General features: G+C 47.4%; 1 protein-coding gene across 1 annotated transcript in view; it reads left to right on the forward strand.

Annotated features, from left to right (window-relative positions):
• The window catches only part of l(3)80Fj (lethal (3) 80Fj), a 378,408-nt gene that overhangs the window by 55,263 nt on the left and 297,072 nt on the right, over window positions 1-26,073 (forward strand). Inside the window, exons 6-9 of the mRNA XM_050172680.3 lie at window positions 7,493-7,621; window positions 13,549-13,617; window positions 17,924-18,032; window positions 20,787-20,861. Of these exons, the coding sequence (XP_050028637.2) occupies window positions 7,493-7,621; window positions 13,549-13,617; window positions 17,924-18,032; window positions 20,787-20,861 (382 nt within the window). The remainder of the gene's footprint in view (window positions 1-7,492; window positions 7,622-13,548; window positions 13,618-17,923; window positions 18,033-20,786; window positions 20,862-26,073) is intronic.

Genomic DNA, 26,073 nt, shown 5'->3' on the forward strand with positions numbered 1-26,073 from the left:
ACATGACCGTATGCCATGCCTTTTCTTAATGTGCATCTTAGCGCTCCCTTTCCGTTCCAGTGAACTTGCCAGTATCTAGCATCAACATGTTCATAGGCAAAACTGTCATGACTTTAGCCAGGCAGCAAGCACAGGCGAGCATCTTGGTGTGCGTTTTCTGTTACTCACCGAACATCATGCAGTCCCGGCGCCATAGCAGAAGTCTTCCTCGCATCTGTGCTTGCTGCATATCTGAGTTGTAGCCAACGGCTGTCGGCCAGTTCTAAGTTTCACAAGTGAAGCTTCATGCAGCTCCTTGTCCTGCGGCTACGTGTGAATAAAGCTGACACTGGGCTCCATAGCGTACGTCCGGCACTGCGACACCGAGCAGTAGCCTACCATGCTGCACGCCTCCAAAGGCAGCCACTACCTATTATAGTACTTCCAAATGTTGTCAAGCAGACACCCAAGGTGGTAAAGCCTCACCACTTAATCAGCACTGCAGCGCAGATGGGACTTTAAACTCTCGTTTTCAGCTCGCTTCGGCGCTTCCGAAGCAGCTGACGCAGCCGCTGTGTCCACATGATCCTTCATGCCACGTCACGCCAACGGTGGCGCCAGCATTTGCAGTGGTGGAGCTCGCCCCCAATACTTCGCTATCACTAATACTGCTTCACCTTTCCGGCAAAACTGAAGCCTCTCTTCTGTTTTTACTGTGATTCTGAGTACAAGCACTGCTGCGCACGACTGCTGTTGATTCTGATTTCGAGTGAATCTGGCTTGGCATAATTTCGGTTACTGCATGCATGGAAGTGGTTACTTTGCATGCAAGTGGTGATGTTTCCATCCCTAATAAATGTTGTAAACTATTAGAAGAGTTATTTTTTCCACAAGTTGGCATTGCTTACTGGAAACAATGCTGAGACACATATCATTCACGTGCATTTCACACGCCATTGATAAAAGAATCTGCCAAAAGGGTCACTGAAGTTTGCAGGCTCTTTTCAGGTTCAAAAAATCATGCAACACAATTTGAGGCAAGCTGAACCTACAGCAACATATTTATTCTCTAGTTGGAAAGGGAAACTGCTTAAGACGAGCGCAAGGGAAGAACGACAACTCATTTTCAAGGCATAGGCTATCCATACCATTAGAAATAATTGTTAGTTGGCTGTCTCCTTCTCTTTAAGAAATATAAGAAACTTTGTCCTGTCTATATATTTAAATTAGGGGTATGCAAATATTAGAAAATGTTGAATATTATTGAACATTATGTTTTTAATATTCGTATTTGAAAATGTTTGAGTATTCAATTGGATACGAATATTCGAAACAAATTGGATACATTACTGGCTGTGCAGGAGCAAACATGGTTCTGAGCGTTTATTTCTATCTAGTCTAAGAAAGTGTGTCTGAGCGTGTGCTTAATGTTGCGACAATTTCATGCTGCTGGCGAAATATTGTCTGTAAAACATGCCTAGTCATTGGCTGTCTAAACTTTGCAGGAAAGCCGGCCTCTCAGTAGCATGGGGCACAGGTTTGCAAACAGCAAGAGTGCATTCTTTTGCAGGTTCTATCCCCTATTCCTGAGCTTATTGCTTGACAACAAATGCAGTGAGTGACGACTGGTACAGGATTGAATGAATGCCTCAGAGTTTATGGGAAATTGATGAGGTATAATAAGGCACAGGTTGGAGAAAAAAAGACAATTAGTAGAAATTATTCAATTTTTCATAGCTAACATGAGCCAAATACACAATCTTTTAGTATAACGGCTTGCTAGTTCAATTTCTTTATCAATGACAATGGCTATGCATCCCCCCCATCACCCGTCCCTGTTCCTATGGCAGCATCAGGCAGTTAAAGAGTGTCCAAAATATTATTTTGTTTATTTTGTTGAAGCAGTCAGGAATGGTGGGTCTTGTTTTATAATTGATCAATGTTTTCCTTTATTTCTTTGCACATCTTCACAAGCAGTAGGGAAAAAGTCCCGTAAGGCTGGATAGACATCTCTAACGTTTGCTTAATAGCAGCGAAATAAACTTCAACTTCAACTGCTTTAAGAAACAGTAAAGCTAATTTGTCAGTGAACAAGATGTGGTACAGTTAAACCTCGATATAATGAAGTTGGTAAAATCAGCAATTTGCTTTGTTATATCGAAATTATGTTGCTTTGAAATTCGACCTTTTATGCAAATAAGTACAGTTGCCAATAGATTTTTCTTGCACGGAAAGGGGTTGCAGAACTTTCCGAATTGAAATCGAAAAAAGCAAATTTGAATTCAGGAAACAATTCATTTTGATAAATTTGAGAGCCGGAAATGTATGATACGATTTCTTGCCATGTACATTGACGAAATATTCACATCAGCAGTATGAATTAAGCGATACCAGCAACTCTGTCACGTGCACTCCGCCCCCATGGCTGATTATGATCGGCCACACTGTGACGACGCCATCAGGAAAAGTGCCGCCAGCAGGGAGCGAATGCTTTGTCTGCCTTTCGCCCCAACGGGTCACCGGAGCTCGAGATTACACAACTTCCATTACTAAACGCACGGGAAGATAGCTTACAAAGTGTCACACCCTCCGAGAACGCCCACTCTTTGCACATGCGGCACATTACCTCTAATAAATCAGGGTGCGAGGCTGTGTATGTTCTCAGCTGTGTTTATAGCCATGCACAGCCACGGCCGAGACATGCACCATAAATTGAGACACATGCCAACTTACCCCTCACCCCCCCACCCCCCCAAACTCTGCCCCATCGCGCGAGCTTGATCGCATTACCGTGAGCTAGCTCCCCTTCCCCTCTTTGCCTTTGCTCCCACGGGAAAGTGGCACTTATGAAGCTACCTTCTTTCTTGTCTCACCCTCGCACTTTCACTCACACCTAAAGCACACAGCGCATGGAGCGCGATGGCAGGGTGTCTACCAACCGGGAAAACCGGGAATTCTCAGAGATTTTCAGTAGTCTGGAAAAACTCAGGGAAAACTCGGGGAATTTGTGCTTCTATCAGGGAAAATTAGCCGTAACTTTATTGAAAGGGAATGAACGTCGCGGTAATGCTGGCTTGAGTAACGGAGAGGAATCGTAACGAATGGTCTTTGACGCTGCGTCGTTGGCTGGAGGAGTTGCCAGAGTACAGTCAATGAGCGACTTTCCAGATGGACAGCTTCGCGGCACCACTATGTGCTCCATAGGGCCAATGTATAAGAATGTCTGAAATTTCGGACAAAAGAACCCTTCGCCGTCTGATTTTCTGGACTTTTTGCTGTGACCGCAGGTCCGAAACGGCATTAATAAAAGCCACAACCACCGCCATATTGATCACCTCGCCGCCTCGAACCGGCACACTCGCACGCAGATCCGCTGGCAGCCGCAGCCACCACCATGGCAATGCTAGGCCTATCTGCTTCGAGGTTCGGTATTAAGCTTCTCGCCGTTCTGTGCCGTGTTTTTCATTGAAAGAATTTTCCGCTGTCAGCAATGGCACCAACACCGCCTTTGTGGTCCCCGTGATTGGCTTCGAAGTTCGGAAAGCATGGTGTGTTGCATAATGCCGGTTCCCGAAAGTCAACTTTGCCTCATTACAGCAATGTTACGCTGTGATGCATAAGTGTGGGAAGGGGCAACTATCACGGGACACAGTATGTATTCCTTAATTATGCACGCGTGCACTCGCCATTTCCCGTCACAGTACGAGTACCGATATACCTAATAAGTGTACTGGCAGGCCTTCAGAGGTGTTTAGGTTGTGTCTGTGGCGATTTGAGCCACCAAGGGCTGTAAAAGACATGCATTAATTTTTTTTTTGACGCTTTCACGGCCCCTAGTGAGTCCGAAAAATTGGATGCGGACTGTACAACTGGCCAAGAAGATGCTTCAAATAGTCCATGTGGCAAATGCGCAGCCGAAGGAGAACAAGAAGACAAAGGACGTACACATCGAGAAATGAACGGGAAAGAAAGCATGCCGCAGCTGTTTTGAAGGAGCTCGCACTCTAAAAGCAATGAGTTGGCTGACGCCGAGATGCAGGTGTCCGTCATCCAAGCAGAAAAAAAAAATCTCTTTAAAACAGTGAAACGCAACACTGAGGTGTTGTGCGTGAGCTGAGAGTATGTCAGGACAGTTGAGGTTGACTTATCAGCTGTTGCGAGAGAATATCGCTTGAGATAAAGTTTGGGCCTCAAACCAATTAGCTCGCTATCAGTTGATAGAAATAGCTCATATTCGAAAATATTCTGTATGCATCTCTTTCTTATTCGTATTTGAGAATGTTCACCTCGATTTGCAATGGGTTTTACTATTTCTTCTGAAGATATATTGTTCGCTGTGCATTTTACATAACCCCTCCCTTCTGTTTTCTTTTTTGAATAAAATAAACACTGCCCCTTACTATTCAAACGGGATTAAGTTTTTTTTTTTTTAACATGCTTACTAGAGAGTGACGCGATTGGGTGACATGATGTATGGAGCCGGTCTTGACAAAACAAAGTTCTGTGCACTCGGGGAATATTGCAAGGGCACTCAGGGAAAACCTGGAAAACTCAGGGAATTTGGAAATGTCAACTTGGTAGACACCCTGGAGACGTTCTTTTCGCACTAGGACTTTATAAGGGACATGATGTGGCTTTACTTCGGCGGTTACTCTTGTCAGGCGGTGCACGATTTAAGAGGTGCGTTTGCAAGCAGCCACTTGTAATTCCATTATTTGACCATCAACATACGCAGAAGTTTCCATTTATTGTCTTCGCATTCCTTTGTGGGGGTAGTGAAATTTTGTTATATTGAAATCCCATACAAACGCACTTTATATTGAGGCTCTAAATACATGGTGTTCTATGGACAAGAGGTTATGAAAAGTTAGACTTCCTTATATCAGGAATTTCGTTATGTTGAAGTTCGTTATATCAAGGTTTAACTATTGTAATGAAGCAGACGCGCCCCTGTGTATGTGCCGTCTGAAGAGGAAGACGAAGGGCCGTGCCGTGGTCTCGAGCGACCCCCATGCTTCGGACAGCCCTTGCAGTGCCTTGATTTACCTAGTGTTCCACAACGTTGTGAACGAGAATAAACCTCATCGCATTTGGTGGAGGTGCTGGGAATAAACCTCATCGCACTACGTATAGTTCTGCTAGAACTTTTGAAATTGCGGTGTCTGACTTGTTTGCTCGTTAATTAGGAAACATGGAGTGTAGAGCTTTGTATTTCTTCATTGCTCTTTTTTCTTTCATAAAAGTTTAGTTTGTTCTTGATCACGTGTAAGGCCAAAAATAATGTAAGTGCGCTCCCCCCCTCCCCTGCACATGCAATCCGCCTCTTTCATGTTCCTGTGCTGCCCTCTGACACACGCTGCTGGAAACGTTTTGGAAGGCTGTCGGGGATTTTGCCGGTTCATTTGTGTACCTGCGCCCATGTTGAGTCTGCGTCGGTTATGCAGTTCGTGGATTGCGATTAATTGGTAATGGTTTCTCCGGGGCAGCATGTCATTCACCTATCGAGTATAGTGGGTGAACAGGCCCGAGTGTGCTGTTGTGCTAACAGCGCGGCCGATAAAGACACACTGAGTTCCATCTGCCAACGCGGCTGCCTTGAGTTCGTTGTCGCTGATGTCTGAGATTGCACATCGCTTTTTGCATTCCTTTTACACATTCACTAAGCACTTCGCATATTCAAGAAGCCTTCGAGCGCAGCCTTCCATGTGGGAGTTGCCAAAGTGGTGCATTTGTTTACCTCTACAGCTTCAGATCGCTGTAAGCTTCGGTTATTGAAGAAACGGCGCATCGCTGATGTTAAACAATCTCAAAACATAGCAAAACATACAGACGAGTCAGTATAGCGGCTGAGTCCCTTAAACAACTGCAACTGTGATCCAGGCACATATGTATTACGGGCTGTTATTACTGATTCTCGCTTTTATTTAACTTCATCATACTTACAGTTAGCGCGTGCTATAAAGTATTATTAGTGACAACTGTGCTCGGCATAAGTCCCCACTTATATGCTGTGTAGTTCTGTCGCGAAAAGGCGGATGCCATCGCTGACACCGTTGGCAACTGAGCGAGCTTATGTTGCTGTATCGAATGCACTGTCTCTTCTTTCCTGTTTGACGCAGAGGCAAACAATGCTTCTTTGGAATTAAGGAATGTCAGCATAACAACACACACAGACCGACCATCTACGGGAATGTGACCGGCAGCATTCGGGAATGGTGACCAAAGTACAAGATGTTGGCACAGCGCTGTGTCGCCGCTTGCCGCTTATTGTGTATGTGCCGTGCGAAGTGAAGAGTAGTTATCAAATCGCTATAGGGCCGCAATCTAACTATAAGAGCAGTTTCCTTCGTCCTGACTGCTTACTTTTTAAGTCCAGCTCCATCAGTAGCGGGCGCACGAACTCGACGAGGTCAGGCCTAACCCAAACTTCGCTAAACAGTATCAACATTGACTCAAACTTCACGTGCACGGTTTGAGAAGACTGAGAAGCTCCTCAGCTCGTGCATTTCAACTTCGAAGGCATGTCGACGCATTTTGAGCATGAATAATTATATTTAGAAGTGAATGAGTTGCAGCTATCGCGTTGTTGGTTTGACGGCTGATCACGTAGGGTTCGGTCAAGCTATCACGGTCTCACGCTGGTTTTGTCGGTGCTGTCGACACGAAAGCCCATCGCGCTATATGACAACTCGCACCCGTCGGTTGTGTCGTTGTCGGCCTATTACGATAAAATGGTATCAGTGACACAGTGCTGAATAGTCGGCCAATCGTTGGTGTCAGCATCTTGTCGGTGTCGTATCAACCCAATTTTACCACGCCTTAAAACAGTACACGAAGTCAGGCATGCGCTGCCACCACCAGCAACAGTAGGCCGACGCTGCAAGAAGACTGCGTCAGCAACGTGTAATGCAGAGGTATATCGATAAATTTGACAGCCACCAATGCAAGGCGGCAACTACGTGGTTCACGGTGCAGTCCGGACGAAGCCCTGGCTCTTTTCTGTTTCAAAGTGGAGTTGCAGTCTTACGCACGTTTTCGACACCGCACCGACGTCGAGCTACCAGTTTGAGTTTCAATGCGGTACGTGGCACGACCGTTTGCAACAGTGCGCGTCCAAGCACTTTCTTTTTCTGGGGTACTTTCCCCTAATAACTGGCCGCGCGCCTGCGCCCGCATCCCTTCCAAAACGTTCTGCGACCAATCCGCTAGGGCACGGCGCATGCGCTCTCGCGTCGTGAAAGAGGCGGATTAGGGGTACTTCAGTCCTTTGCTTTCTGAGGCTTCAGTGTAAGAGCACACATGCTATAGTGCATGAATATCTTTGCACGCTATAATGTGCTAAGTATATTGGAATCTGTGAATTCTTTGTTGTGTATCAATGGCACACCCCCATTTCCCGCTGTTGTGATTCATAAGGGAGCTATGTTCAGGTGGAAGTTGCCACCTGGCTTTTGTTGGAGGAGTCTCTCCCATGTTTTGAAGCTTTGCTTGAGTATAATGGAGGTGCATGCAGGTCCGGACGGACTCGTATGCAGAGGTGCTGAGCAGCCTGGAGCCCTCGTGTGCTGTGTTGCTCACCTGGTGCTTTCTCATTGCCTTCCTGGATGCCCAAAAGCTCAGGGATGTCATCCACTCCTACAAGGTACTTGTGTGTTTCCTGTAATATTTAAACAAAATTTTAATTGTGCTAAACTTGTAGCGGCCTGGTTTTGTTTAGACTAGCATGCTTGCAATGCCCCCTTTCCTGCTTCCTTGATAAAAAAAAAAAAAAAAAATTCAGGTAAGCTGTATCAAGAACGCAGTCTCAGTGGGGTACATAAAATGCCCTGCACGTGCTGCAGATGCATACGTGCCAACTCTTCCAAATTTTCCGTAAAATGTATGAATTTCGAGCAGTCATACGATTTGATGAATCTTGCTTGAAATTTTGCGGAAAGCATTTTATTTACGAAAAAAAAAAGAAACTATGTTAGAATGTAGTAAAACTACAAACTACACCCTGGTACCTTGCGCCGCCACGAGAGGGCAATACGTATGCTTAGTATCATGATTAGCAGCTGCAAGGGTGTAGTGACTTTTGTCGTCTACTAGGGGGGTCACGAATCCATATCCAAAGCTCGATAGTGTTGATAGCATCTCTAGCTCCTCCGCAAACCTGTTGCCATGCTGTTGCCTTTGTTCGCGCTGGTACGCTGGTTTGGACTTCAGTCAGTTTCAGTCACTGCAGTGTTGGCCTCGCCTTTTGTGTGACTAGCTGCCGCGAAGGACGCAGTGCGACTCCGGCCTGTAGCGGTTTCACAGTGCAATGGCGGGCTCGAAGCCCCGACAGTACTTCCAAGTGTTTTTGAAATCGTACACGGCACAATTTCCGTGCTTCGTGCCATCGAAAAAAGGGGAGAGGTTCGGATTCTGCACCACGTGTGCCTGTGATGTGAACATTTCACATGGTGGCAAATCTGACATCAAGGTCCACATCGCTTCGAAAAAGCATCAGGAATACGTGCGAGCCGCGGTCAGCCAGCCGAGCCTCGCAAGTTTTGTATGCGGTGACAACGACCTTGGTGTGATTCGTGTAGAATGCCTGTTCACGGCATTTTTAGTTCAACACAACATCCCGCTGAGTGTCAGCAATCATGCCGGACCGCTTTTCCAGAAGATGTTCCCCCATGTGCGAAAAAGTGAAACGCGCCCGTGGAGGACCAAAGACGTCGATTGTTCGGGAAATGGTCGCCAAAGCGGAGACTCCTTTGCTGGATGCCCTAAAACAGCAAGTATTTTCCATCGCCGTAGATGGCAGTAACAATAGGGATACGCAGCTTTACCCTATTGTTGCGACATATTTCGTTAAAGAAACGAGTAGAGTTGAAAGCCGCCTTCTTTGCCTCGGGACAATCCAAGGGGATGCGACAGGTGACAAGATTGCAAATCTGGTTCTGGACGAGATGAAGTCTCGGAATTTGGCTGTTGGAAACCTGTTGGCTAAGCGTTCGGACAATGCCAATGTCATGATCAGCAAGAAAAACAGTGTTTCTACAGTATTGAGAGAGCGTGGTACTCCTTCAAACACGGGTCTAGGCACAGCGCCTTGTCGCAGTCTGCACACCTAAAATGCGTGTCTGTTCTCTTGGAGCGAGGAGTTGTGTTGGTGCACACATGACATCTCTGCGTGCAGCTGCCTTGGGCAGAGGTCTTGGGTACCCTCTCGCGTAAGCGCGTTGCCACGGAGATCGGGAATACTTTGTGAGCGGTGGTGATAAACAAGCTAAGAGCAGTGCCAATCAAGATAGAAATCAACTTCCGCCGGCCCTGCGAAAGCGTGCCGACAAAGAAAAAAAAAACCACGTTTCGCGCGCCTCCGTTGTGATCACGCAGCGAAACCGAAACCGTGAAAGCGCGTTGCCACTGAGACCGAGAATACCTCGCGAACGGCGCTGATAAACAAGCTAAGAGCAGCGCCAATCAAGATAGAAATCAACTTCCACCGCCTGTAAGAGTGCCGACAAAAAAAAAATGACATTTCACGCGCCTCCGATGCGATTACGCGGCGAAACCGAAACCGCCAAAGGGGCGTTGCCGCAGTCTGAATGACGCGCTGAAGCTAGTAATCAGTTCTGTTTATCTCCCCAAGAGGGTAGCACAAATTTCAAACACTTCTTGTAAGTGCTAAGAGGTGGCAGCACCTCACGGTGAGCACGCATCGTCATTATGGCTCGAAATTTCAAGTGGAGGGTCGGAATCGTACCCGTATATGGCAAAGACCTTGCGGGACAGAAAACCGCCGCCGTACATATACGGCTAAAACCTTCAAAGGGTTAAGCAGATGCCCCATTTCATCCCTTTCATCACTTCTTGCACTTCCATGAAAAAAAAAATAGAACCTACAACGAAACTTGCCTTTATTATGTGTAGGCTTTATAATGGTTGTGGTCAACAACAAAAAAGGCGCCTTTCTATTATTCTCATCTGCACTCGTGGGCACGCAACAAACTGCGAGTGACGATAGCAGCCACGTTTACACTGATACGTTAGAAGTGTACCCTATTCATACGCCGATGCTTGTAGCACAGCTAAGATGAAATAAAATGCTACTTTAAATAAAATAAGATGATACTTTAATAAGAGGTACTTTAATAAAATAAGATGAAATAAAATTCTACTTGTCCAGTTCTATTTCATATTTAGACAAAAGAACTCATTGAAATTACCCTTGACAACGATGTGTGCGGTCGGACGCTTTCGTTTTCTCTCGACTCCGCGCTGCCCACACTTTTGCCTTTCTGTAGTTGTCAGGAAGTGCCGCGCTGTTATTGCTGGCTTGTGAAACTTGCATGAACTCCAAGTAGCAGAGAATTCAACTTCCATGTTACGTCGCAGTATGCCCGAACAGTGTATATCACTTGACCAAAAAGCAGCTGCAGCGGCGAATCTGCTGCGCTGTCTTGGCTCAGTACGGCTGGCTGTCGGATGCTGTTTTAAGGCTAAACCCCATTAGCGCGATTTTGTGTGCGACAGCGACGAGCGACGGGTTCGCGTGACGGATCGGGCCGTTGCTTGAACAGATCGCTCGGTCTTGTCGCGCGATCGCTCGGTTTCGCAAATCTAGAATTCGTCACTCGTCGCCCGGAAGTGCTATGAGCGACTAGCCAATAGCGCAAAGCCGGAACTGGATGTACATAACTCCAGTACTTCCGATTGTCGCACGGAACGAGCAAACGATTGAATTTTGATACGTGCAAGGATAAGAACCTACTGCAAGACTTTCAGGAATAGTTATGCTGCTTTTTACAGTAAAATACATCAACTTAAGTTAATAAAGCACGCGTCACGCTAGTTTCGGCGCCTATATTGCTGCCCTCATACCGGCAACACTGGGGAGACGTCGCTCGAAGTCATCGCTCGCATGGGGTGCAACTTGTAGGCGACGAGCGAACGCGACAGCCATCTCCATTGCGTCGCTTGTCGCTGTCGCGTGCAAGATCGCTTGCATGGGGTTTATACTTTACTCACCGATGACAGCAATGGGTGGTGATGGCTTACGTAATGTCACCACTCTCCCAGTTGTGTAGCGGGAGATTTGAATTTCGAAAAAGGTATTCGGACCCTTCTGACCTTTCTGATTCCGAGAGGTAGGGCCCCCTCTTGGAATAAAATGTCTGTCGTGTGCTTTGTTTATCCTGTCAGCCTGTGCATGCGGACATACTGTCGTGAAGTTAGTGTTGTGATTGAGCCTAATGGATCAGCCAATGCTATTTATCGCAAACCACCAGAAGCGACGAAGTGCAAGCAGATTTCCCTGAAGACACGCTTGATATCATCGAGCAAATTGAGAAGTGCAAAAAGCAGGTGAACGTTGCTGTGGCCTTCGGCTTATCGAAGCAAACCGTGAGCACTATCATCAGCACCAAGGAGGCAATTCTAGCAAAGAAAGTCTCGGGCGACTTGCAGCCCCAGAGGTTTCGACTCCACAAGGCTTTATTCCCCGATGTTGAGGAGGCCCTGCTGGCGTGGCTTCATGACGCCCGTTCGCGAAACATCCCTGGGAACGGCCTTCTTCTACCAAAACATATGGAGCAACTTGCCTTTGTTCTCAACCAAGAAGAGTTCAAGTGGTTCAACCTCACGAGGTTGGCTCAGCCAAATTAAATTAAGGCATGGAATTGCCTTCAAATGCCATTCTGATGAGTCGGCCAGCGTTGACGAAACTGTTGTGGCTGATTGGAAAGCCGAGGTTCTCCCAGTGCTCCTTGAAGGCTACACACCGCGTGAAATTTTCATTGCCGATGAAAGTGGCATTTTCTACAAGTTGAGGCCAGGAAAGGCATTCTGTTTTTCCGAAGACGTGTGCCATGGTGGCAAGAAGTCGAAGGATCACTTAAGCATTCTCTTCTGCTGCAACATGGACAGGAGTGAAATAGCAAGGCTGCTGGTTATAGGCAAGTCATGAAGGCCACTATGCCTGCGGAATGTGCAAGTTCCCGTGGACTAGGATTCCAACAAAAGCACCTCCATGACGAAGGATATCTTCTACAGGTGGCTGCTGGAGTTCGACAGCAAAATGCAGAAGAGGAATGTGCTGCTCTTCCTCAGCAATTGCTCCAGCCACATGCAGCTTCAATAGCTTCAGGCTACAAAGGTGGCGTATTTTCCATCCTGCGCAATGTCAAAAGCGCAGCCTATCGACCAGGGCGTTGTGCACTCAGTGAAGTCCAGGTACCGTAGACGCCTTGCAGAGCGTTTGCTTTCTGACATGCAAGCAAAGCGAGACTCTGTAATTGACCTGAGATTTGCAGTGCAGGTTCTTTCTTCTATGTAGGTGCAGATTCAGCCAACTATCATAAAAAATTGCTTTAGGAAAGCTGGTTTCTCAGTCGGTGACAGCGACTGCTTTGACCCCATATTGCCACTGGAAGACCAACCAGATCCAGTTGTCTGTGCAGCTGTTGAAGAGGCCTTCAAGAGCCAGGAATTCTCGGAGTATGTGACTGTGGATGATGACCTGGTAAACACAGAACATTTGACAGGTGAAGAAATTGTAGCTCGAGTCCACGGAGTGCCTACTGCAGATCAAGATGTAGAAGAGAAAGAGGAGGAAGGTAGCAGAGGGGTTGTAGCTGAGAAAATAACTGAAGCCTTAGAATACATCCAAGGCCTAAACAACTATTTTGAGCAAGATACTATGGTGACAGATGAAGTGAACAGCATCGTAATTATGGAGACACGTATAATGTCCATAGCTGTTCACCGTGCAGAACAGTCAAAGCTGACAAGCTTCTTTCAGGAGACTTAGGAATAAATCCATTCTTTGACTATGTTTCTGACTTGTAATTCACTGTAGCTACAACAGACCCATTTAGTGTTTACATAAGTCTGTTGTAACATTATTACTCTTACTACATCTTTTACAACAGACCAAAATCTTGTTCACTTTCGAGGTGTCTTGTAATGAGGTTATACTGTATATAACTTCCATGCAAAGTGAGCATGTATCGATGCTACATGGCGCACCTGTGACATCGCGTGCTAGGCGACAGCCGCAATGGATACCGGCGGTGGCAAACACCATCGCCAACCGAAACGACTTTTGGAATGAGCCCATAACAGCTTACGCCATAAAACAACATGCAAAGAAGTTGTTTGTTCTAGCCAGGTATATGCAAGGTAACATTTATTTAAAAATTATCGATAATATAAATTGAAGAAGCAAAATTTTAGAACTCTGTTTCTTCTTAATTGACATTTGATACTGACACACTGCAGGAAAGTTGCTGTGAAATTCCCCTTAACAGCTTTGTGGTAAAATTTTGCCATGGAAGCCACCAAGGTGTATTATTGAAATGCAGCAGCTGCACCAGCTGAGGTGTTGCACTGCCGCCTTGTTTCTGGAGTTGAGGTCGAATGTAGAGTGGTGGACAACCTGCGAATAGTGCGGTTAGGTTTCTTGATTTGTTGATACCATGCAAGTAGAAAGTTCATTCTCCTTTGTAGCCTGGAAAAAAAAAAAAACCTTAGGGAAATTTGGGAAATTTGCTGAATAAAAAATGCTCTGTTATGTTTTGCTATCCTCTGTAGGCGAAGTTCCTGGAAGTATTCAAGACTGTGGTATTGACGAGCAAGACGGCAGCGCCAACTCAGGTTCTCGTAAGTCTGGCATTGTCATTGTTAGCCTGCTGAGGACAAAAGCTTCTTCATCGGATCTCCCAATTACATATTGCATCAAGAGTGCCTGTGGCAGGCCCACAGATTTTCTTTAATGTCATCACTTTGACTAATTCTGTTCTATGCTTTGCTGTGTTTGCCCCCATTGCAACCCTTTTTGTTACTCAAAGGTGGGCACTGTTAGTTTTGTTGGTGCATCAAAAGAATGTTGCATTAGAACTGCCGTATATACCTGCATAATGAACGCACTTTTTTCACAATACAGTGAAACCTCGTTAAACCGTAGTTGGTCGGAGCTCGGAAAAAGTATGTACTAAATAATAGTACTGCTTAACTGAAATAGCATGAGATCGCCCACATACCTGTCAAAAACAGAACTCTGAGAGAGTGCAATGAAAAGGGAAAAAACATTTATTTACTTCGCATGACAAATGTGTTATTTTCATTTTATGCCGCGGCGGCCTAGCAGCAACGACAGCGGCCTCAAACTTGCTGAAGCTGTGAGCTGAAGCTGTGAGCCAGCTTTTCAGCCAGCCCCCTCTTCTCGGCAAACATTTGCATGGCAGATTCCTCGTTGTAGTTGCATACAGTCGTCGACCGTTTATTCGGACCTCACGGGGACTGGGGAAATGTCCGAATAAACAGGTATCCGAAAAAGCAGATTAAGAAAAAGAAAATGAAATCCTTTATTTCCACGCACTTATTCGGGCTCCGCAGTAAGCTTGAAGAAATCATGAATGCTCCGTTGCACGCTGTTCCGTTTACGTGCAATCAGATAAGCCTGAATCTCAGAGAGGGTCATACGGTCACTATAGGTGGCTGAAAGCACAGTCACTGCTTGTACACGCTCCGCATGCGACGACAGCGTAGCACATGGTGCGTCATCTTCCGACGCGGAGTCATCGTGCGGCGGTGCAGTAGAACCCTGACGAATGATCTCGCCGTCGTCGAGTTCTACGCATGTCAGTACAGCAGTGTCAGCACCTGTGAAACTGTCGAATGAGACGGTGTCCGGAATCGCAATGCAACCACTGCGCAGGTCTCGGCTGAACATTTTCTGCGTCAGTAGGGAGCACATCGGAAGGCGACAAACCTTAGGCCTTCTGGCACCCATTTATTGGCATTCCCCAGCGCAGTCTGCGCGGGCACTGTCCGCGCCATTACACACTTGACACGATGTTTCCGTGTGCCGCGTTAGATAACCGGAACCTCGACACAGCACACAAAGCAAACACCACCATGCCGACACCAGTCGCACAAACGAAAACCGTGGCCTACTTACAGCGTCGTGCGCGAAGAAACAAATCAGCTGCTGGATTGTCTTGACATGGCATACTAAGCTGAAACCGGAACTGCTGTAGAGCCACTTTATTGAACCAGGCAGAAACGATGATGATGAGCGGGGATTTGCAGTAGCGCCTCTTCGTGGGGCAGCAAGGAGGGTCTGTTCAAAACAAAAATAGCGTTCAGCAAGTCGAACCACTCACCAGTCAGAGTCGGTGCATGGTGCTCTCCATCGAGTTGGCTCAAGGAGTGTCCGAAAAATCAGACGAGAGGTTGCAAGGTGCCTGAACTTTCGGCAGTTGTTATACATTATGGTCTTTGGGGAGAATGGCGGTGCCGCGAAGCAGACCAAATAATCGAGCATGTCCGAATTTTTGGAGTCCGGAAAATCAGTCGGCGACTGTATTCTCCGTGCACAGGCGCGGTAGCGTTGCAGAGGTCGCGGGGCACCTTTTCATTGCTGGGTGCTGTTTTCGTCGCGACGATTGCATCCATCAGGCTGACGTAATGCGCAGCTTCTGCCACTGTCGGGCCTAAAACGCCCGTGCTATCACTTTCCATGTCGTCCTTATCACTGTCGCCAGGCGACACTTCGGCAACAACAGAGGCAACGATGGCGAAAAGTCCAACCTCGTAGCTGACAGCTCTTCGCGATGGCAGCAGCACTGCCGAGCAACTTCACATTCCAAATGCCACACACCGTAGTCAGCAGTAGACACATGTCGCGTGCCTGCGCCGACTCATTCGTGTCACGTTCGATAGCACAAACAAACAATGTCTAATTTTTCTTCTATGGTGAGCACCCGGCGTCTTTTTTTATTCGAGTTTCGGCATGACGCGAGTTCTCGCTTGCACGACACCACAACGCTCTCTGGCAGGGCACCGAAATGATGTTGATGTTGATGTGGCTTTAAGCGTAAATGCACAGGGCGCTTGGAGGCCGTTGTGCTGATCTCTGAGGCTTGCTGTTCTGCCGGGCTGCCCGATGGAGACGACGCACTGCAGTGTTTGCACGACGAAAAGTGGGAACACTGTGTGTTAACCGATACGTACACAATAAGCTGGTACAGTTTATGCGGATACAAAACACATTGTATTCAATAGCCGCTGAGTCAGGGATTTGACTTTACTACTTTTAAAACGAAACTGCTGTTGAAGTGGGTACAGTTCAACGAAGTTTTACTCTATATCAAAGCAAAGTTGGGGGGTGCGTTCATTATGTGGGGCACATTTCATGGAGACATTTTCGAAGCAGTAAAAATTGAAAAGTAAGATGATAGTGATTTGGAACATGCATAAGATAACTTATCTTTGCAGTAAAAATACATGTATACCATTTGCAAACCATAACTTCACTCCACATTGAAACCACCAGACCTGCCGCTCAGTTCACTGGCCATTTCATCCACATCGTGGTTCCACCATAGAATGAAGAACCAATCAGCCGTGTGAAGTCGCCGCGGCATAGGCCAATTGTGCGCGGTGAAACTGAATGCGTGCTCCGATCGCGCCCCAGCTCGTCCTCACAGGTGCTTCCGGCCATCTGCCCTTATCGCAAGCATCACATTGAAGTGTGTACCTGTTTTGACGAGCACGCTGTATGCGTCTCTTTCCACGACCGTCCTGCTCATCGGCATGTCAGAGTTTATCAGTGTCTGATCAGCGTTTCCGTTTTGTGAGCAGATAAACTCTATGTCCCGCAGCAGGCGTATAACTTGGCTTAACCCATCACACACATTAAAACCCAAAGCAGCCAGAAAAGCAAGCCACAGATGCACGAATTCGACACCACGCCTGACCATGACCACTATGCTAATGATGTGCCGGCCGATTCTTCTTCACTTAGACTCTCCCCTGCACTGCGCATGGCCACGCATCCCGCACGTGCGCTCTTCTATTAGGTCAGCGTAAAGTATGTAAACTGCGTATGTTGCACAGAGCCAGTCGCATTTTTTTCTCTCTTGAATCTGAGTCACCTTTGCGTCGGCACTGGCAGAAACAATGCGTTAAGCATTAAGTGTGATGAATAACCGGGCAAAAATTCTTAGAAGAATAAAAATGGGTCGGATCGCATACGGCAGACATCTTGAGCTCCTGACTGGAAGCATACCGTTACCATTGAAAAGGAAGCTGTACAATCAGTGCATTTTACCGGTGGTGACATATGGGGCAGAGACTTGGAGTCTGACGAAGCTTGAGAGCAAGTTAAGGACTGCGCAAAGAGCGACAGAACGAAGAATGCTAGGCATTACTTTAAGAGACAGAAAGAGAGCAGTTTGGATCAGAGCAAACGGGTGTAGACGACATTCTAATTGACATGAAGAGAAAAAAATGGCGCTGGGCAGGTCGTGTAATACGTAGAGTAGATAACTATTGGACCATTAGGGTGACAAAATGGGTACCAAAAGAAGGGAAGCACAGTAGAGAACGACAGAAGACTAGATGGCGCGAAATTAGGAAATTTGCGGGTGCTAGTTAGAATCGGCTGGTGCAGGACAGGGGTAATTGGAGATCGCGGGGAGAGGCCTTCATCCTGCAGTGCACATAAAATAGGCTACTGCTGCTGCTGCTGCTGATGACGACAATGATAATGATGCTTTAAACACATGTGCAAAAGTCAAATATTGTAGTCTCCGAAAAACTACAGCATGGCCGTTCGATAGTCGGACTGCACAGTAGAAAATTTGGGGGTGCATTCATTACGTGAGGAAAAAAATGCAGATTTTTCGTGACTAAACCGGGGGTGCATTCATTTACGCGAGTGTGTTTGTTACATGAGTAAATACGATACTGTATAGCTCGGTATGCGACGGTTGCTTCGAGGAGGTCCACGTAATGGACACATTCCTGCATATCTTCAATAAGATGCCACTCAAGTTTGTGCAAGGAATTCTGTAGTTTTTAATAAGCACCTCACAGAAACATTGTGGATATTGGATGTTGTGATGGGAGAATAAATCTCAACTCGGAAAAGGCGACATCTGATCGACTGCTATTCCTGCAGGAGCATTCGCGCTGCCTTTTGAGGCATGCCACTCACGAGGACTTCAAGGAGCAGTTGGTGCCCGCCCTGCAGAAGGCAATGCTGCGCAATCCCGAGATCATCATGGAGAGTGAGTGCGCCCATCCTGAGCATGCCGGCACTTTAGTGCTGACAGCGCTAAGCATACAGCGAGCAGCCGCTTCTCCTTCCCTTCGCTGCATACAGTCAAGCCTCCATATAACAAAGTATCTCAAGTGAAAAACTTTGTTAAATCGCTAATTTCTTTAATTCAAGCCATTAAAGCTAAGGGGGGATGCTGCGCTTGAAACATTAAAAAAAAGGAGTTATTGATCGATTTTAATGAAACTTGCCGAGTTTATGTACTTCGATGTGCTAGATTTAAATATACATCCAGTTTTCTTGCAGAATAAATAAATTTCCATAAATTGAAGAAATTCAGATTTATTGCATAATTTTCTTGAAAGTGAGCTATTTACCAAACTATATATGGCATAATAAAAATGGACATATGAAAATGATGTGGAACTAACAAAGAACGCAAAGTAGCAAGTATGGTGTTCTAACCCAATTTTATATCAAATGAGAACATTGCAAACTTCAGTGAGAGAAAGCCATATAACTTCTAAAACAGAAACATTGAAAAAAGCTTTCCTAATAAATGTAACAATGTTATTTTGTAAATTTGCACTCTACACAGCTTTGCCTCTTTGGAAAAGAAAAGAAACTGCAGTGGTAGCACAAGTAGAAGCAGAGATAATGCACTTCCAATATAGCATCATCATCAAAATTGTGCCAAAAGGACTTCTTCTTGGGCAAGTTGCTGCTTAGATTTCCTAGGTATACTTTGTGACGCAAAATACATTTCTTGAAAAGGGACAGAAGAAAGGAAGACAGTGAAGCGCTGAACTACCAACTGTTTAATGACAGCCTGAAAAAACGTATAGAAGAAAAGACAACTTCCGCTCATGCACAAGGAGCCAAAATGTGACAGAACAACATGGTCATGATAACATACTTTGGATAAAGCACATTTCTGCGGAATATATTACGATAGATGTATCGCTGACACAGTCAGACCCTTTCTTTTTAATATAAAACTCTTCCAACAACTCACTTGAAGTTTCCTTCGAGCTTCCCCCCGCCACCTGCGCTTGCTCGCGCGGGTAGACAACGTGCATCAAGCTACCGACCCTCTTGGCTCATCTTTGCATCCACAGCATACGGCATGCGGGGCATGATAGTATCTTGTTGCATTTATATGCAGAACATGATTACAAAAGGGTCTTGCTTCTCTGCTTTTGCGGTTGTTCTCTGTTGCATGCCGCACGACTTGAAAGGTGTGTTTGCAAGCAGCCACATGCAATTCCTAATTCCATCTGCGTTCACGGCCAAGTCCTTTTATTGCTTTGGTGTTCCTTCATGGTGGCAGTGAAGCTTAATTATATTGAAATTATATGTAAACACACTTCGTTATATTGAGGTTCAGAATACATGGTGTTCTATGGACAAGATATACAGTTATACTTTGTTATATAGAGAATTTCATTATATTGAAGTTCATTAAGCTGACGTTTAACTGTTTTTGCTTAAAGGGGTCCTGGACCACTTCTTGGGCTTGGTGAAAAAAAAAAGTCTGCAGATAGCATAAGCAGCTGTGAACATCTCAGCCAAATTTTGCAGTCGGGCGTGGCGTGTGGATGTCGCAAGTGGAACACAGTCACCTCACCTTTGTCGCAAACGCTCTTTTTCTCTTTTCAACAGAAGCCTGCACCTTACTCTTTTCTGGACACTTTATTTTGTAAAACAGTGAAACCTTGTTTCATAATGACTTTGCTTCATAATGAGCTATTGATAGTGCTTCAGAATGCGTAAGTAGGACGTGCCTACTATCAGTCGATCTAGCTGGTGCAGGACAATGCCGGTCCGCACCACGTAGGACAGCCAGACAGGAGCATATGAGTGCGAACGCACACTCTAGCACTGTTGTGCACAAAGCGAATGCGGTGCTTTACGCACTACAGTCACATGTGACTGCGGTCTGCTACATAGCTTAGGCCACCACAGGGTGTTGCAACGAGTCTGCTGGCTGAGCACACTGTGGCTCGCTGGGGACAACCATGTTTGGTGCATCGTAGGTCCCAAAATTGAAAGGAGTGGTGCCTTCGTGAAGGTGCAAAATCAAATTTGAACTGCGCACCACGGTGACGTTCAGTAGGCAGAGCATTGTGGGCATGCCCCGCTTTGTTGTGGCCTTTGCAGTGCAAGTAATTGAAGAAGGAGCGGAAGCACCACAGCCAGCATGTTTGATTGCTGATAACTCTGCTTAGGCGGGATACATTGAAGTTCTTTTTGTGGCATATTATTTCTGAAATAGCCTATTTTAACTTCAGATGCATTTCTCAACTTCGGTAAAAAGTTGTTCAGGGCACCTTCAAAATTTGGTGATGGCCAAGGCCGCAGAGGCTTTTGTGTGTGATTACTGCACAGTCTGCATTGCTCGTCGTCATGAAATGGCAATGGCATTCAAGTTTAACTGCATGCACTGCTTATACACTTTCCTTGACTTAAGAATGTATGCCATGTTTGCTCCAGCTAATCTTCATTTGCCTGGGCATTTCATTCATTCTCATGGCCCAAGTTCCTTTTGACTGATACTGTGGCGGGATTTATCTGTCGTAGGTAAATGTTCACAGCTCCTACATGCTGACTGGCAGTCGCAAACTCTAGTGCCTTTGCCAGTCTGCTGAACAATACTACAACCTTTTTTGCTTTTTGTGTGAATGCCCGCTACCACCAGAGTGCTGTTGACAGGAGCTAATAAGGTTTGGTCGGTGCCCTGGTCTCTCCCATCTGTGCGACACAGGTGTGGCGCACGTCTTGCAGGGAGTCACTCTGGAGCTCAGCCCTTACCTGGGTGAACTGGGCAAAAGCCTGGCCCGTAAGTATCTGTTTTGTTCATTGCCGGAGTGAAAACTGATGCCATGAAATAAGCCCAAGTAATGGAGCGCGTGCAATAAGTTGGCGTCCTAAATATGAGTTGGCAAAGCCATGAGCCATAGGATAGTACCATGTTTTTGCATGTATAACCTGTACCCAAAATGTTACAAATTTAGCAGTAAACTTGTGGTACGGGCTGTATGCGAATTTTGCCTTGAGGTGTGGCTTTACAGCAGCGAGACCCACGCTATCGTAAAGCCACACCTCAAGGCAAGATTCTCTGCAATTCAAAATTTTGCTATCTCCTAGAGAACCCCATCCTCTCCCCACCCCTGCACGTTGATTATGATTTGAGCTTGCGGATTGCATATCACATCGTCATGTGTGACAAACGCGCGAAGTGCTTGCGGTACGGTGGAGAGCCAAATCATTGTTAGAATTTTAGGGTCGATTGCGCTTACTTCGTCGCCATCGCCCATGTGAGGACTGCTCTGTCCATGCTGTCCTCCTCTGTTGTGTGAATGCTAGCTATAAAGTGATCCAATTCACGTCACCTGTCAGAAGACTGATTCGTCTGTGATCACGTCTGTCATGTGAATCCAGCTTTATCAGCATAGCTGAAGAGGCAGCGGCGCACTGCCACTGGCCGAATATACGACATGGGCGAGTCACGCACCCACGAATGGAGACTGTGTTTGCAAAGATATGCACTTATTTCCGTGGGTTATATGTGCACATTTTTAGTTTTCTTTTTTGTCTGTTCTAATTGGGGATGCAGGTTATATGTGGTGGCGGTTTATACAAGGCAAAAATATGGTGTATATCATGGTGTCTTTTCTTAGCAAGCTGTGCTGAAAACTAGTAAATAAGCAATGACCAGGGACATTAAATTCAGTTACTGTGCCGCGAGTTAACTACAGAAAAGATTTCTTTTTAATCTGTCTCTATTGATGTTGAGCTTGATCAAGTTGTTTTGAAAACAATATTGTCACGTGGTGGTGACGTTGAAGAAAGAACACAGTAGCAATACTGTGAACAAGAAAACTAACTTTTATTGGGCGAACCTGTGCCCACAAAACAGGCTACACTTATAGCGCAACGATAGCGGCGAACACGCTCGGCGATCGTCGAAAATCTGATCAGCGGGTCAAGCGCGTCGGCTTTTATACAGCAGTCGTCGAATGTTCCAGACTAATCATTGGGACCCGCATGCCTTCCACAAAGTTCTACAACATTCGAGTCACGCGATGAAATCAGATAACACAAGGTAGGCGACAACAGACAGCCGGGTAGAAGCATCGATAACTTTCCAGAAACGTCGGATACATGCAGGCGTGTCCCTCGCTGTGCGATTACAGTTGTTAAGCGGCGAAACGTGGTCGGCCGATAAAGATAAGCACACGTGTCAATACCCCCCTCTTAAAAAGCATCGACCCGATGCTGCAAACAAACGAAGTTAATAAACAAAAGCACTCGTAGCAAAGAAAAGAAAAAAATAACGAAGTTCGTCAGCGTCCGTAAAAGGGTTTAAGGCGCACCACGTGGACCACTTCAGATCGTGCGCGGCGCCGCTGTGAATGCGAAATGCCGTCTGGCGCGACCTCATAGTCCAGAGCGCCAATACGTCGGATGACCTTGTAGGGTCCGAAATAGCGTCGGAGTAGTTTCTCACTAAGTCCTCGTCGGCGTATCGGGGTCCAGACCCAAACACGGTCGCCAGGCTGGTACTCGACGAAGCGTCGTCGGAGGTTGTAGTGTCGGCTGGCGGTCCTCTGCTGGCTCTTGATTCGCAGGCGGGCGAGCTGTCGGGCTTCTTCGGCGCGCTGGAGATAGCTAGCGACGTCAACATTCTCTTCGTCAGTTACGTGCGGCAGCATGGCGTCAAGCGTCGTCGTCGGGTTCCTGCCGTAAACCAGCTTAAACGGCGTGATCTGTGTTGTTTCTTGCACCGCCGTGTTGTAAGCGAATGTTACGTACGGCAGGACGGCATCCCAGGTCTTGTGTTCGACGTCGACGTACATCGCTAGCATGTCGGCGAGGGTCTTATTCAGCCGCTCCGTAAGACCATTCGTCTGCGGGTGGTAGGCCGTGGTTCTCCTGTGCCTTGTCTGACTGTATTTCAGAATGGCTTGGGTGAGCTCCGCTGTAAAGGCCGTTCCTCTGTCGGTGATGAGGACTTCTGGGGCGCCATGTCGAAGCAGGATGTTTTCGACAAAGAATTTCGCCACTTCGGCTGCGCTACCTTTCGGCAGTGCTTTAGTTTCAGCGAAGCGGGTGAGGTAGTCTGTCGCCACGACGATCCACTTATTTCCGGTTGTTGACGTCGGAAAGGGTCCCAGCAAGTCCATCCCGATCTGCTGGAATGGTCGGCAAGGAGGCTCGATTGGCTGTAGTAATCCGGCTGGCCTTGTCGGCGGTGTCTTGCGTCGCTGACAGTCTCGGCATGTTCTGACATAACGGGCGACGTCGGCGGTCAGGCGCGGCCAATAATACTTTTCTTGTATCCTCGATAGTGTCCGGGAAAAACCGAGGTGTCCAGCGGTCGGATCGTCATGTAGGGCGTGCAATACTTCTGGACGAAGTCCTGACGGGACAACAAGAAGGTAGTTGGCGCGGACTGGTGAAAAGTTCTTCTTCACGAGGAGATTGTTTTGAAGCGTGAAGGAAGATAATCCGCGCCTAAATGCCCTGGGGACAACGTCGGTGTGCCCTTCCAAATATTCCACCAGGCCTTTTAGCTCCGGGTCTGCCCGTTGCTGTTCAGCGAAGTCTTCCGCGCTTATCATGCCAAGGAAGGCGTCATCTTCGTCATCTTGCGGCGGCGGGTCAATGGGGGCGCGTGATAGGCAATCGGCATCGGAGTGTTTTCGTCCTGACTTGTAGGTTACAGTGATGTCGTATTCTTGTAGTCTGAGGCTCCACCGTGCCAGTCGTCCTGAAGGATCCTTTATACTCGCTAGCCAACACAACGCGTGATGGTCACTGACGACTTTGAATGGCCTGCCATAAAGATAAGGGCGAAATTTAGCTGTAGCCCAAACGATGGCGAGGCATTCCTTTTCGGTTGTAGAATAGTTGCCTTCCGCTTTTGACAGCGACCGGCTAGCGTAAGCTATCACCTGTTCGACTCCGTTTCTCCTCTGGACTAGAACGGCACCGAGGCCTAGGCTACTGGCGTCAGTATGGATTTCTGTATCGGCGTACTCGTCGAAGTGCGCAAGTACCGGCGGCGACTGCATGCGTCGTTTGAGTTCTTCAAATGCGTCGGCCTGCGGCGTTTCCCACTTGAACTCAACATCACATTTAGTTAGACGTGTCAACGGCTCGGCGATGCGTGAAAAGTCCTTGACAAAGCGCCTGTAGTAGGCACACATGCCAAGGAATCTACGCACTGCCTTCTTGTCGGTGGGCTGCGGGAACTTTGCGATGGCAGCTGTTTTCTGGGGGTCGGGGCGTACTCCGGATTTACTGATGACGTGGCCTAGGAACAGAAGCTCGTCGTAAGCGAAGCGGCATTTTTCTGGCTTCAGAGTGAGCCCTGATGACTTGATGGCCTCTAGTACTGTGGCAAGCCGCCTAAGGTGATCGTCGAAATTTCCGGCGAATACAACGACGTCATCCAAGTAAACGAGACAGGTCTGCCATTTCAATCCCGCTAAAACCGTGTCCATCACGCGCTGGAACGTTGCAGGCGCCGAGCACAGTCCAAATGGCATAACCTTGAACTCGTAGAGGCCGTCTGGGGTGATGAAGGCGGTCTTTTCGCGATCTCTTTCGTCGACTTCTATTTGCCAATAGCCAGACTTGAGGTCCATCGAGGAGAAGTACTTAGCGTTGCAGAGCCGATCCAATGCGTCGTCTATCCGTGGAAGGGGGTATACGTCCTTCTTCGTGATCTTGTTCAGACGACGATAATCGACGCAGAAACGTAGGGTTCCGTCCTTTTTCTTCACCAGGACAACAGGGGATGCCCATGGGCTTTTCGACGGCTGGATGATGTCGTCGCGCAGCATTTCGTCGACTTGTTCTCTTATAGCTTCGCGTTCTCGCGGCGAAACTCGGTAAGGGCTTTGGCGGAGTGGTCGAGCGTACTCCTCGGTGATTATGCGATGCTTGGCGACTGGTGTTTGTCGAATCCTCGATGTCGTCGAAAAGCAGCTTTTGTATCGTCGGAGCAGACTTCTGAGCTGCTGTTGCTTAATCACTGGGAGACTTGGATTAATGTCGTAGTCTGGTTCGGGAACCATGGTCGTCGGGGTAGATGCGGCGGAATCCGAGAGGACAAACGCATTACTTGTTTCCAGAATTTCCTCGATGTACGCGATCGTCGTGCCCTTGTTGAGGTGCTTGAACTCCTGGCTGAAGTTTGTCAGCAACACTTCAGTTTTCCCTCCATGCAGTCGAGCGATCCCTCTTGCGACGCAAATTTCACGGTCTAGCAGTAGACGTTGGTCGCCTTCGATGACGCCTTCTACGTCAGCGGGTATTTCGGTGCCGACCGAAATAACAATGCTGGAGCGGGGCGGGATGCTCACTTGGTCTTCGAGCACATTCAAGGCGTGGTGACTACGAGGGCTCTCCGGCGGTATCGCTTTATCTTCCGACAGCGTTATTGACTTCGACTTCAGGTTGATGATTGCGCCGTGTTGGTCCAGGAAGTCCATGCCGAGAATGACGTCTCGCGAACACTGTTGGAGGATAACGAAGGTGACAGGGTAAGTCCGGTCGTGAATGGTAATCCTTGCCGTGCACATTCCTGTCGGCGTAATCAGGTGTCCTCCAGCGGTCCGAATTTGAGGGCCTTCCCATGCAGTCTTAACCTTCTTCATCTGGACGGCAATGTGTCCACTCATGACTGAGAAATCGGCGCCTGTGTCGATTAAGGCGGTGACTGCGTGGCCGTCTAGAAGCACGTCGAGGTCGGTGGTTCTTTGTCTTGCGTTGCAGTTGGGTCTTGGCGTCGGATCACGGCTGCGTCGTGTTGAATTGAAGCTAGTACGTCGCGTCGTGAAGTCGTCTTTCGTCGGTGCAGTCTTGGCTTCCTGACTTCCTCGGGACGGTGGCGCGTCGTCATTATGTCGTCGAGATGGTTTCTTCGGCGCTTTCGTCGGCGGCGGAGGATCTTCGTCAGTTCGACGAACAGCAACCGCACCTCCATCGGTTGCTGCTTTTAGTTTTCCGGATATGGGCTCGCTGACCGGCCCCGGGCTGGG

This window comes from Dermacentor andersoni, chromosome 3 (assembly GCF_023375885.2).
Source record: "Dermacentor andersoni chromosome 3, qqDerAnde1_hic_scaffold, whole genome shotgun sequence".
Taxonomy (NCBI): domain Eukaryota; kingdom Metazoa; phylum Arthropoda; class Arachnida; order Ixodida; family Ixodidae; genus Dermacentor; species Dermacentor andersoni.